Genomic DNA, 13,887 nt, shown 5'->3' on the forward strand with positions numbered 1-13,887 from the left:
GGTTTGGGGGGGTCCTGGGGTGGGGGGGAAAATGGAGGGGTCTGGGGGAGTTAGGGGGGGGGGGATTTTGGGGGGAGTTTAGGGGGGGATGGGGGGGGTTTGGGGGGTCTGGGGGGTATTTGGGGGTTTGTGGGGGGGGTATCGGGGAGGGAGGGGGAGGGGGGAGGGGTACGAGTTGATTTTTTTTGGGGGGGTGCGGGGTGCGGTGGGGGGGGGGGGGGGTGGGGGGGGGCAGCTGTTCCTGTTCCAGCTGCTGCGGGGCCTGGCCTTCTGCCACCGCCACAAAGTGCTGCACCGCGACCTCAAACCCCAGAACCTCCTCCTCAGCCGTCGCGGGGATCTCAAACTCGCCGATTTCGGTCAGGGCAACCCCCCAAAATTAACACCCCCCCACCCCCCCCCCGAACCCCAAAATTCCACCACCCCCCCCCCACCCGCACCCCAAAAAATCCACCCTGGGAACCCCCCAAAATCCACCCGGGGAGGCCCCGAAAAGGCCCAAATCCCACACTGGTAGGCCCAAAATCCATCTCAGGAGGCCTAAAATCCATTCTTGGACCTCCAAAATCCACCCCGGGACCCCCAAAATCCACCCCGGGAACCCCAAATCCTCCCAAAATCCACCCCGGGAACCCCAAAATCCCACAGAGTCACCCCAAAATCCACCTGGGAACCCCCCAAAATCCACCCAGGGAGGCCCTGAAAAGGCCCAAATCCCACACTGGGAGGCCCAAAATCCATCTCAGGAGGCCTAAAATCCATTCTTGGACCTCCAAAATCCACCCTTGGACCCCCAAAATCCACCCCGGGAACCCCAAATCCCCCCAAAATCCACCCTGGGAACCAAAAATCCCACAGAGTCACCCCAAAATCCACCCTGGGAACACCCAAAATCCACTCTGGGAGGCCCCGAAAAGGCCCAAATCCCACACTGGTAGGCCCAAAATCCATCTTAGGAGGCCTAAAATCCACTCTGGGATCTCCAAAATCCACCCTTGGACCCCCAAAATCCACCCCGGGAACCCCAAATCCCCCCAAAATCCACCCTGGGAACCAAAAATCCCACAGAGTCACCCCAAAATCCACCTTGGGAACCCCCCAAAATCCACCCAGGGAGGCCCCGAAAAGGCCCAAATCCCACACTGGTAGGCCCAAAATCCATCTCAGGAGGCCTAAAATCCATTCTTGGACCTCCAAAATCCACCCCGGGACCCCCAAAATCCACCCCGGGAACCCCAAATCCCCCCAAAATCCACCCTGGGAACCAAAAATCCCACAGAGTCACCCCAAAATCCACCCTGGGAACCCCCAAAATCCACCCAGGGAGGCTCCAAAAGGCCCAAATCCCACACTGGGAGGCCCAAAATCCATCTCAGGAGGCCTAAAATCCACCCTGGGACCCCCAAAATCCACCCCAGGACCCCCAAAATCACCCCAAATCCACCCCGGGAACCCCAAAATCCCCCCCAGGCACCCCAAAATCCCCCCCAGGCACCCCAAAATCCACCCTGGGAACCCCCCAAAATCCACCCTGGGAGGCCCCGAAAAGGCCCAAATCCCACAATGGTAGGCCCAAAATCCACCTCGGGAGGCCTCAAATCCACTCTGGGATCTCCAAAATCCACCCCGGGCCCCCCAAAATCCACCCCAGGAACCCCAAATCCCCCCAAAATCCACCCTGGGAACCAAAAATCCCACAGAGTCACCCCAAAATCCACTCTGGGAACCACCAAAATCCACCCTGGGAGGCCCCGAAAGGCCCAAATCCCACACTGATAGGCCCAAAATCCACCTCGGGAGGCCTAAAATCCACCCTGGGACCCCCAAAATCCATCCCGGGAACCCCAATTCCACCCCGGGAACCCTCAAATCCGCCCCAGGCACCCCAAAATCCACCCTGGGAACCCCCAAAATCCACCCAGGGAGGCTCCAAAAGGCCCAAATCCCACACTGGGAGGCCCAAAATTCAGCTCAGGAGGCCTAAAATCCACTCTGGGACCTCCAAAATCCACCCTTGGACCCCCAAAATCCACCCCGGGAACCCCAAAACCACCCCAAATCTTCCCCAGGAACCCCCAAATCCCCCTCAGGCACCCCAAAATCCCCCCTGGGAACCCCCCAAAATCCACCCTGGGAGGCTCCGAAAGGCCCAAATCCCACACTGGGAGGCCCAAAATCCACCTCAGGAGGCCTAAAATCCACTCTGGGACCCCCAAAATCCACCCCGGGACCCCCAAAATCCACCCCGGGAACCCCAAATCCCCCCAAAATCCACCCTGGGAACCAAAAATCCCACAGAGTCACCCCAAAATCCACTCTGGGAAGCCCCAAAATCCACCCTGGGAGGCCCCGAAAGGCCCAAATCCCACACTGGGAGGCCCAAAATTCAGCTCAGGAGGCCTAAAATCCACTCTGGGACCTCCTAAATCCACCCTTGGACCCCCAAAATCCACCCCGGGAACCCCAAATCCCCCCAAAATCCACCCCGGGAACCTCCAAATCCCCCTCAGGCACCCCAAAATCCACCCTGGGAACCCCCCAAAATCCACCCTGGGAGGCTCCAAAAGGCCCAAATCCCACACTGGGAGGCCCAAAATCCATCTCAGGAGGCCTAAAATCCACTCTGGGACCTCCAAAATCCACCCCGGGAACCCCAAATCCCCCCAAAATCCACCCCGGGAACCTCCAAATCCCCCCCAGGCACCCCAAAATCCACCCTGGGAACCCCCAAAATACACCCAGGGAGGCTCCAAAAGGCCCAAATCCCACACTGGGAGGCCCAAAATCCACCTCGGGAGGCCTAAAATCCACTCTGGGACCCCCAAAATCCACCCCAGGACCCCCAAAATCACCCCAAATCCACCCCGGGAACCCCAAAATCCCCCCCAGGCACCCCAAAAACCACTCTTGTAACCCCCAAAATCCACCCTGGGAGGCCCCGAAAGGCCCAAATCCCACACTGGGAGGCCCAAAATCCACCTCAGGAGGCCCCAAATCCACTCTGGGATCTCCAAAATCCACCCTTGGACCCCCAAAATCCACCCCGGGAACCCCAAAACCACCCCAAATCTTCCCCAGGAACCCCCAAATCCCCCTCAGGCACCCCAAAATCCCCCCTGGGAACCCCCCAAAATCCACCCTGGGAGGCTCCAAAAGGCCCAAATCCCACACTGGTAGGCCCAAAATTCACCTCAGGAGGCCTAAAATCCACTCTGGGACCCCCAAAATCCACCCCAGGACCCCCAAAATCACCCCAAATCCACCCCGGGAACCCCAAATCCCCCCAAAATCCACCCTGGGAACCAAAAATCCCACAGAGTCACCCCAAAATCAACCCTGGGAAGCCCCAAAATCCACCCTGGGAGGCCCCGAAAGGCCCAAATCCCACACTGGGAGGCCCAAAATTCAGCTCAGGAGGCCTAAAATCCACTCTGGGACCCCCAAAATCCACCCCGGGAACCCCAAAACCACCCCAAATCTTCCCCAGGAACCCCCAAATCCCCCTCAGGCACCCCAAAATCCCCCCGGGAACCCCCCAAAATCCACCCTGGGAGGCTCCGAAAGGCTCAAATCCCACACTGGGAGGCCCAAAATTCACCTCAGGAGGCCTAAAATCCACTCTGGGACCCCCAAAATCCACCCCGGGACCCCCAAAATCCACCCCGGGAACCCCAAATCCCCCCAAAATCCACCCTGGGAACCAAAAATCCCACAGAGTCACCCCAAAATCCACTCTGGGAACCCCCAAAATCCACCCTGGGAGGTCCCAAAAGGCCCAAATCCCACACTGGGAGGCCCAAAATCCATCTCAGGAGGCCTAAAATCCACCCTGGGACCTCCAAAATCCACCCCGGGAACCCCAAAACCACCCCGGGAACCCCAAATCCCCCCAAAATCCACCCTGGGAACCAAAAATCCCACAGAGTCACCCCAAAATCCACCTTGGCACCCCCAAAATCCACCCTGGGAGGCCCCGAAAATGCCCAAATCCCACACTGGGAGGCCCAAAATCCACCTCGGGAGGCCCCAAATCCACTCTGGGATCTCCAAAATCCACCCTTGGACCCCCAAAATACAGCCCGGGAACCCCAAAACCACCCCAAATCTTCCCCAGGAACCCCCAAATCCCCCTCAGGCACCCCAAAATCCACCCTGGGAACCCCCAAAATCCACCCTGGGAGGCCCCGAAAAGGCCCAAATCCCACACTGGTAGGCCCAAAATCCATCTCAGGAGGCCTAAAATCCATTCTTGGACCCCCAAATTCCACCCTTGGACCCCCAAAATCCATCCCGGGACCCCCAAATCCATCCCGGGAACCCCAAAATCCCCCCGAGGCACCCCAAAATCCACCCTGGGAACCCCCAAAATCCACCCTGGGAGGCCCCGAAAAGGCCCAAATCCCACACTGGGAGGCCCAAAATCCATCTCAGGAGGCCTAAAATCCATTCTTGGACCCCCAAAATCCACCCCAGGACCCCCAAAATCCACCCCGGGAACCCCAAATCCCCCAAAATCCACCCCGGGAACCCCAAAATCCCCCTGAGGCACCCCAAAATCCACCCTGGGACCCCCCAAAACCCCCTCATTACCCCTCCCAGTTCCCCCCAAGACCCTCTCGGGGACCCCAAATTCCCCCTCAGGAACCCCAATTTCCTCCTCCAAACCCGAATTCCCCCCCCAGGGAGGCCCCAGTTCCCCCCAGTTCCCCCCAGTTCCTCCCAGTTCCCCCCAGTTTGCTCCAGTTCCCTCCAGTTCCCCCCAGTTCTCCCTTGGGGACCCCAAATTCCCCCCCAGGGACCCCAATTTCCCCCTCAGAACCCCAATTCCCCCCCCCAGGGAGGTCCCAGTTCCTCCCAGTTCCTCCCAGTTCCCCCCAGTTTCCCATAGTTCCCCCCAGTTCCCCCCAGAACCCCCTTGGGGACCCCAAATTCCCCCCCAGGGACCCCAATTTCCCCCTCCGAACCCCAATTCCCGCCCCCCAGGGAGGCCCCAGTTCCCCCCAGTTCCTCCCAGTTCCTCCCAGTTTCCCCCCAGTGACCCCAGTTCCCCCCAGTTTCCCCAAGTTCCTCTCAGTACCCCCCAGTTCCCCAGTTCCCCCCAGTTTCCCCCAGTTCCCCCCAGTGCCCCCCAGAACCCCCATGGGGACCCCAAATTTCCCCCCAGGGACCCCAATTTCCCCCTCCAAACCCAAATTCCCGCCCCCAGGGAAGCCCCAGTTCCCCCCAGTTCCCCCCAGTTCCCCCCAGTTTCCCCCAGTTCCCCCCAGTGCCCCCCAGAACCCCCATGGGGACCCCAAATTTCCCCCCAGGGACCCCAATTTCCCCCTCCAAACCCAAATTCCCGCCCCCAGGGAAGCCCCAGTTCCCCCCAGTTCCCCCCAGTTCCCCCCAGTTCCTCCCAGTTCCTCCCAGTTCCCCCCAGTTTGCTCCAGTTCCCCCCAGTTCCCCCCAGTTCTCCCTTGGGGACCCCAAATTCCCCCCCCAGGGACCCCAATTTCCCCCTCAGAACCCCAATTCCCCCCCCCAGGGAGGCCCCAGTTCCCCCCAGTTCCTCCCAGTTCCTCCCAGTTTCCCCCCAGTGACCCCAGTTCCCCCCAGTTTCCCCAAGTTCCTCCCAGTACCCCCCAGTTCCCCCCAGTTTCCCCCAGTTCCCCCCAGAACCCCCTTGGGGACCCCAAATTCCCCCCCAGGGACCCCAATTTCCCCCTCCGAACCCCAATTCCCCCCCCCAGGGAGGTCCCAGTTCCTCCCAGTTCCTCCCAGTCACCCCCAGTACCCCCCAGGCCTGGCCCGGGCTAAATCGATCCCGACGAAGACATACTCTAACGAGGTGGTGACGCTGTGGTACCGCCCCCCCGACATCCTCCTGGGCTCCACCGAGTACTCCACCCAGATCGACATGTGGTGAGCGCACGAGGGCCTCGCACGAGGGACTGGGGGGGGGGGGCGTCTCTCGCACAAGGGTCTCGCACGAGGATGGGGACGGGGCGAGGAGCCACCCTGGGGGTCTCGCATGGGGGCTGCGGGCTGCTACGGGGCTCTAAGGGTGTCTCTCGCACGAGGATCTCGCACGAGGACCCGCAGCCTCGCACGAAGGTCTCGCACGAGGACCAGGGATGGGGCGAGGGGCCACCCTGGGGGTCTCGCACGGGGGCTGTGGGCTGCTATGGGGCTTGAGGGACGTCTCTTGCACAAGGGTCTCGCACGAGGACCCGCAGCCTCGCACGAGGGTCTTGCACGAGGACCAGGGATGGGGCGAGGGGCCACCCTGGGGGTCTCGCACGGGGGCTGTGGGCTGCTATGGGGCTTGAGGGACGTCTCTTGCACAAGGGTCTCACATGAGGACCCGCAGCCTCGCACGAGGGTCTTGCACGAGGACCGGGCAGCCTCGCACAAGGATGGGGACGGGGCCAGGAGCCACCCTGGGGGTCTCGCATGGGGGCTGCGGGCTGCTACGGGGCTCTAAGGGTGTCTCTCGCACGAGGGTCTCGCACAAGGACCCGCAGCCTTGCACGAGGGTCTCGCACAAGGACCAGGGATGGGGCAAGGGGCCACCCTGGGGGTCTCGCATGGGGGCTGCGGGCTGCTACGGGGCTCTAAGGGTGTCTCTCGCACGAGGGTCTCGCACAAGGACCCGCAGCCTTGCACGAGGGTCTCGCACAAGGACCAGGGATGGGGCAAGGGGCCACCCTGGGGGTCTCGCACGGGGGCTGTGGGCTGCTATGGGGCTCTAAGGGTGTCTCTCGCACGAGGATCTCGCACGAGGACCCGCAGCCTCGCACGAGGGTCTCGCACGAGGACCCGCAGCCTCACACGAGGGTCTCGCACGAGGGGGTGAGGGGCCACCCTGGGGGTCTCGCACGAGGGTTTGTGCTCCTACGTGGCCCCGGGGGGGGGGGTTCTGTGTGTGTGTGTGTGTTTCTCTCTCGCACGAGGGTCTCGCACGAGGGCCTCGCACGAGGACGCGTGCGGACCCCCCCCCCCCTCCCCCGCAGGGGCGTGGGCTGCATCTTCTCGGAGATGGTGACGGGACGACCGCTCTTCCCGGGCTCCACCGTGGAGGAACAGCTCCACTTCATCTTCCGCCTCCTCGGTAGGGCGGGGGCAATTCCGGGGGCAATTCCGGGGATTTGGGGGCAAATTCGGAGGGAGCGGGGAAAATTCGGGAGGTTTGGGGCAAAATTGGAGGGGGAATTTGGGCAAATTTGGGGGGGTTTGGGGGGAATTCAGAGGTTTTTTGGAAATTTTGGGGGAAATTTGCACAAATTTTGGGGGGTGGGGGGAAATTAGGGGGGTTGGGGTGAATTTGGGGGAAATTCGGGAGGTTTGGGGCAAATTTGAGGGGGAATTGAGAGGTTTTTTGGAAATTGTGGGGGAAATTTGGGCAATTTGGGCAATTTGGGGGGAAATTTGCGCAAATTTTGGGGAGTGGGGGGAATTCCGGGGATTTGGGGCAAATTCGGAGGGAGCGGGGAAAATTCGGGAGGTTTGGGGCAAATTGGAGGGGGAATTTGGGCAAATTTTGGGGGGTTTGGGGGGAATTCAGAGGTTTCAGGGGAAATCTTGGTGGAAATTTGGGCAATTTGGGGGGAAATTTGGGCAATTTGAGGGGGAAATTTGGGCAAATTTTGGGGGGTGGTGGGAAATTAGGGAGGTTGGGGTGAATTTGGGGAAAATTCGGGAGGTTTGGGGGAAATTTGAGGGGGAATTGAGAGGTTTTTTGGAAATTGTGGGGGAAATTTGGGCAATTTGTGGGGAAATTTGGGCAAATTTTGGGGGGTGGGAGGAAATTAGGGGGGAATTCCAGGGATTTGGGGCAAATTCGGAGGGAGTGGGGAAAATTCGGGAGGTTTGGGCAAATTTGAGGGGGAATTTGGGCAAATTTTGGGGGGTTGGGGGGAATTCAGAGGTTTTGGGGAAATTTTGGGGGAAATTTGGGCAATTTGGGGGTAAAATTTTGTCAAATTTTTGGGGAGTTGGGGCAAATTTAGGAATTTGAGAAGAATTCAGAGGTTTGGGGCAATTGGGGCAAATTTGGGGGGTTTGGGGGAATTTTGGGTTGAATTTTGGGGATTTGGGGCAAATTTGGGGGAAATTTGGGGGGTTGGGGGAATTTGGGGGGATTAAGGGGGTGGGGGAAATTTGGGGCCATTTTGGGTGGAATTTGGGTGGAATTTGGGCAATTTTGGGGGGAATTTGGGGCAATTTGGGGGAATTTGGGGAGTTTGGGCAATTTTGGGGGGAATTTGGGGGGAATTCAGGAGGTTTGGAGCAAATTTGGGGGGAATTTGGGCAAATTTTGGGGGGTTGGGGGGAATTCAGAGGTTTTGGGGAAATTTGGGTGGAATTTGGTCAAATTTTGGGGGGTTTGGGGGCAATTGAGAGTTTTGGGGAAATTTTGGGGGAAATTTGGGCAATTTGGGGGTAAAATTTGGTCAAATTTTTGGGGGGTTGGGGCAAATTTAGGAATTTGAGAAGAATTCAGAGGTTTGGGGCAATTTGGGCAAATTTGGGGGGTTTGGGGGAATTTCGGGTTGAATTTTGGGGATTTGGGGCAAATTTGGGGGAAATTTGGGGGTTTGGGGGAATTTGGGGGGATTAAGGGGGTGGGGGAAATTTGGGACCGTTTTGGGTGGAATTTGGGTGGAATTTGGGCAATTTTGGGGGGAATTTGGGGCAATTTGGGGGAATTTGGGGGGAATTGGGGGAGTTTGGGCAATTTTGGGGGGAATTTGGGGCAATTTGGGGGGAATTTGGGGCAATTCGGTGGAATTTGGGGGGAATTCAGGAGGTTTGGGGCAAATTTGGGGGGAATTTGGGCAAATTTTTGGGGTGCTGAGGGGGGATTCAGAGGTTTGGGGCAAATTTTGGGGGGAAATTTGGGCAAATTTGGGGGGAAATTTGGGCAAATTTGGGGGTTTTGGGGCAAATTTGGAAATTTGGGAAGAATTCAGGGGGGGTGGGGCAATTTTGGGGGAATTTGGGGGAATTTTGGGGATTTTTGGCAATTTTGGAGGCTTGGGGGGAATTTTGGGGGGTTTGGGGCAAATTTGGGGCAATTTGGGGCAGAATTGGGGGGAATTTGGAGATTTGGCAATTTGGGGGATAATTTGGGCAAGTTTGGGGGAATTTGGAAATTGGGGGGAATTTGGGGGGGAATTCAGAGGATTTGGGGCAAATTTGGGGATTTGGGGCAAATTTAGGGGCGTTTGGGCAACGATGGGGAATTTGGGCAAATTTTGGGGGGAATTCGGGCAAATTTTGGGGGGAATTCAGGGGGTTTTGGGTAAATTTGGGGGGGTTTGGGAGGAAATAAAGGATTTGGGGTAAAAAAGGGGTTTTTGGGGTTAATAATGGGGATTTTGGGGGAATAATGGGGATTTTTGGGGAATAATGGGGATTTTTGGGGTGAATAAGGGGGATTTTGGGTGAATTAAGGGATTTTGGGGGTGAATTAAGGAGTTTTTGGGGTAAATAATGGGGATTTTGGGTTAATTAAGGGATTTTTGGGGTGAATAAGGGGGATTTTGGGCGAACAAAGGGATTTTTGGGGTGAATTAAGGAGTTTTTGGGGTAAATAATGAGGATTTTGGGTTAATTAAGGGATTTTTGGGGTAAATAATGGGGATTTTGGGTTAATTAAAGGATTTTTGGGGTGAATGAAGGGATTTTTGGGGTAAATAATGGGGATTTTGGGCGAACAAAGGGATTTTTGGGGTGAATTAAGGAGTTTTTGGGGTGAATTAAGGAATTTTTGGGGTGAATGTTGGGGATTTTGGGCGAACGAAGGGATTTTTGGGGTGAATAAAGGGAATTTTGGGCGAACGAAGGGATTTTTGGGGTTAATAATGGGGATTTTGGGGTGAATGAAGGGATTTTTGGGGTGAATAAGGGATATTTTTGGCTGAATAAAGGGAATTTGGGGTAAATAAGGAGGATTTTGGGTGAATGAAGGGATTTTTGGGGTGACTGAAAGAGTTTTTGGGTTGAATAATGGGGATTTTGGGGTGAATGAAGGGATTTTTGGGGTGAATTTAGGAGTTTTGGGGGTGAATTAAGGAGTTTTTGGGGTCAATAATGCGGATTTTGGGGTGAATGAAGGGATTTTTGGGGTGAATAAGGGATATTTTTGGCTGAATAAAGGGATTTTGGGGTAAATAAGGAGGATTTTGGGTTAATTAAAGGATTTTTGGGGGTTAATAATGGGGATTTTGGGGTGAATGAAGGGTTTTTTTGGGGTGAATAATGGGGATTTTGGGCAAACGAAGGGATTTTTGGGGTGAACGAAGGGATTTTTGGGGTGAATAAGGGGAATTTTGGGTGAATGAAGGGATTTTTGGGGTGAATTAAGGAGTTTTTGGGCTCAATAATGGGGATTTTGGGTGAATGAAGGGATTTTTGGGGTGAAAAAGGGATATTTTTGGCTGAATAAAGGGATTTTGGGGTAAATAAGGAGGATTTGGGGTGAATGAAGGGATTTTTGGGGTGAATTAAGGAGTTTTTGGGGTCAATAATGGGGATTTTGGGGTGAATGATGGGGATTTTGGGGTGAATGAAGGGATTTTTGGGGTTAATAATGGGGATTTTGGGGTGAATGAAGGGATTTTTGGGGTGAATGAAGGGATTTTTGGGGTTAATAATGGGGATTTTGGGGTGAATGAAGGGATTTTTGGGGTGAATAAGGGATATTTTTGGCTGAATAAAGGGATTTTGGGGTAAATAAGGAGGATTTTGGGTGAATGAATGGATTTTTGGGGTGACTGAAAGAGTTTTTGGGGTGAATGATGGGGATTTTGGGGTGAACGAAGGGATTTTTGGGGTGAATAATGGGAATTTTGGGCGAACGAAGGGATTTTTGGGGTTAAAAATGGGGATTTTGGGGTGAATGAAGGGATTTTTGGGGTGAATAATGGGGATTTTGGGGCGGCAGGGACGCCGACGGAGGAGACCTGGCCGGGCATCGGGGCCAACGCCGAGTTCCGGGCCCACAAGTACCCCCCGTACCCCCCCGAGGGGCTGCTGCACCACGCCCCACGGTCTGCCCCACGGCGGGGGGCTGCCCCATAGCGCGGGGTGGGGGGTGCCCCATAGCGGGGGGTTGGGAGGGGTCTCTGCCCCATAGCGGGGGGTCTCTGCCCTGTAACGGGGGGGTTCTGCCCCATAGCGGGGGGTCTCTGCCCCATAGGGGGTTTGGGGAGGGTCTCTGCCCCATAGCGGGGGGTCTCTGCCCCATAATGGGGGGGTTCTGCCCCATAGCGGGCGGTCTCTGCCCCATAGGGGGGTTGGGGGGGGTCTCTGCCCCATAGCGGGGGGTCTCTGCCCCATAATGGGGGGGTTCTGCCCCATAGGGGGGTTGGGGGGGGTCTCTGCCCCATAGGAGGAGTCTCTGCCCCATAGTGGGGGGTCACTGCCCCATAGCGGGGTGACTCTGCCCCATAGCGGGAGGTCTCTGCCCCATAGGGGGGTTGGGGGGGGTCTCTGCCCCATAGCAGGGTGGGTTCTGCCCCATATGGGGGGTTGGGGGGGGTCTCTGTCCCATAGGAGGGGGGGGGGGGTCTCTGCCCCATAGCGGGGGGTCTCTGCCCCATAGGGGGGTTGGAGGGGGTCTCTGCCCCATAGCGGGGGGTCTCTGCCCCATAATGGGGGGGTTCTGCCCCATAGGGGGGGTTGAGGGAGGTCTCTGCCCCATAGGGGGGTTGGTGGGGGGTCTCTGCCCCATAGCGGTGGGTCTGTGCCCCATAGTGGGGGGTTCTGCCCCATAGCGGTGGGTCTGTACCCCACAGTGGAGGATCACTGCCCCATAACGGGGGGGTTCTGCCCCATAGCGGGGGATCTCCACCCCATAGCGGAGGGTCTGTGCCCCATAGCAGTGGGGCAGCCCCATAGCGGGGCTGGGGGGGGGGTCCCTCACCCCCCCTTCCTCCTCCTTACCCCCCCCCCCCCCCCCCCCAGTTTGGACCAGGCGGGCGCCGACCTCCTGGGACAGCTGCTGCAGGTGAGCGTGGGCGGGGCCAGCGCTAGCCACGCCCCCCTCCCCTCCCCAAACCCCGCCCCCTCCCAAACCCCGCCCCCTCCCAAACCCCGCCCCCCTCCCCTAAGCCCCACCCCTTCCCTCGCCCCCACCTGTTCATAAGGGAGAGGGGGCGCTGGAGGGGGGGGCGTGGCTTTGCGCTTGGGGGGCGTGGCTTACCAACCCCTCCCCCGCGTGGGCGTGACTCCCTCAAGCCCCGCCCCCCTCCACTGCTGCCACATCCCCTTATACACATATATTGGGGGGGGGTATAGGCGTGGCTTAGCGGGCCACGCCCACAAGGGGGGGGGCCACGCCCCCCTCCGGGGGCGTGGCCCCCCTCCCTTGTGGGCGTGGCCTGACCGGGGGTGGGCGGGGCAGTTCGAGGGGCGGCGGAGGGTGCCGGCGGCGGAGGCCATGACACATCCCTTCTTCTCCTGCCTGGGGCCGCGCGTGGCCGCCCTCCCCGACAGTGAGTGGGCGTGGCCTGAGGGGGCGTGGCCTGGGAGGGGGGTGTGGCCCGGGTGGGCGTGGCCTGGGGCGTGGCTGAGGTGCGTGGCTTGGGGGGACCCTTAAGGGAGGGGGTGTGTGGCTCGTGGGGGTGCGGCTGAAGGGGGCGTGGCTTTAAGGGATGGGAGGGGGCGGGGCCGGGGGTGGGGGCGTGGTTTCAGGGTGGGGGGCGTGGCCACGCACGGACGGGGCGGTGGGTGGGGCTTGAAGCGGCGTGGCCCGAAATAGGGCGTGGCTCCCGGAAGGGCGTGGCTTGGGTTTTCAAGGGGGCGTGGCTTCAAGGGGGAGGGGCGTAGAGGAGGCGTGGCCACTCGGGGGGGCGTGGCTTCAAGGGGGAGGGGTCTAATGGGGTGGGTGGGGATGGAGAAGCGGGGCTTATAAGGGGGCGGGGCTTAGATGGGGTGTGGGCGTGGCCTCCTGGTGGGCGGGGCGTCTCGGGGGGCGTGGCCTCACAGGGGGGCGTGGCCTCATAGGGGTGGCACGGGAGCGATGCACATACACCGGAGGGGGGGGGTTAGTGGGTGTGGCTTATCGGTGGGCGGGGCTGGGTGGGCGAGGCCACGCCCCCAATGTGGCCACGCCCCCCTCTGACGTCAGGCCACGCCCCCCCCCCCCTTCCAACAGCCACCTCCATCTTCGCCCTGAAGGAGATTCAACTGCAGCAGGAACCGGGGCTGCGCTCGGCCTCTCTGCCCCCCCCCGGTCAGAACCAACCCCCCCCCCCCCCAAATTTGGGGACCCCCCAAATTTGGGGAACCCCTCTCTACCCAGACCCCCCCCCCAAAATCCGGGACACCCCCCCAAAATCCTGGAATTCAGCCCAAAACAAGGTGCCCCCCCCCCCCATCCCAATATCATATGGATCCCCCCTAAATCTGAGCTCCCCTCCCAAATACAATCCCCCCACCCAAAATTTGGGGACCCCCCCAAATTTAGGGAACCTCCCTCTACCCAGACCCCCCCCCCCAAAATCCGGGACACCCCCCCCAAAATCCCGGGAATTCAGCCCAAAACAAGGTGCCCCCCCCATCCCAATATCATATGGATCCCCCCTAAATCTGAGCCCCCCCCTCCCAAATCCAATCCCCCCACCCAAAATTTGGGACCACCCCAAATTTAGGGAACCCCCCTCTACCCAGACCCCCCCCAAATCCGGGACACCCCCCCAAAATCCCAGGAATTCAGCCCAAAATTAGGACCCCCCCCTCCCCAGCCCCAAATCATAGGGATCCCCCCCTAAATCTGAGCCCCCCCCCCCAAATCCAACCCCCCCCCAAAATTTGGGGGACCCCCCCCAAATGTGGGGAACCCCCCTCTACCCAGACCCCCCCCCAACCTGCCCCCCCCCCCCCCCAAATTTGGGACCC

At 58.8% G+C, this 13,887-nt stretch overlaps 1 protein-coding gene across 1 annotated transcript; it reads left to right on the forward strand.

Moving 5' to 3' along the window:
• Positions 1 to 149: 149 nt before the first annotated feature.
• On the forward strand, positions 150 to 13,222 carry LOC309684149 (cyclin-dependent kinase 16-like; the record flags this gene model as incomplete). The annotated part of the gene is made up of 7 exons (XM_082500104.1): positions 150 to 359; positions 5,784 to 5,904; positions 6,996 to 7,093; positions 10,931 to 11,036; positions 11,953 to 11,995; positions 12,392 to 12,482; positions 13,145 to 13,222. Coding segments are annotated over 7 exons (747 nt in total), but the record flags the coding sequence as incomplete, so codon positions are not given.
• Between the last annotated feature and the right edge of the window lie 665 nt (positions 13,223 to 13,887).

The sequence above is a fragment of the Vanellus vanellus genome (assembly GCF_965231255.1).
Source record: "Vanellus vanellus genome assembly, contig: HAP1_SCAFFOLD_2265, whole genome shotgun sequence".
NCBI lineage: Eukaryota > Metazoa > Chordata > Aves > Charadriiformes > Charadriidae > Vanellus > Vanellus vanellus.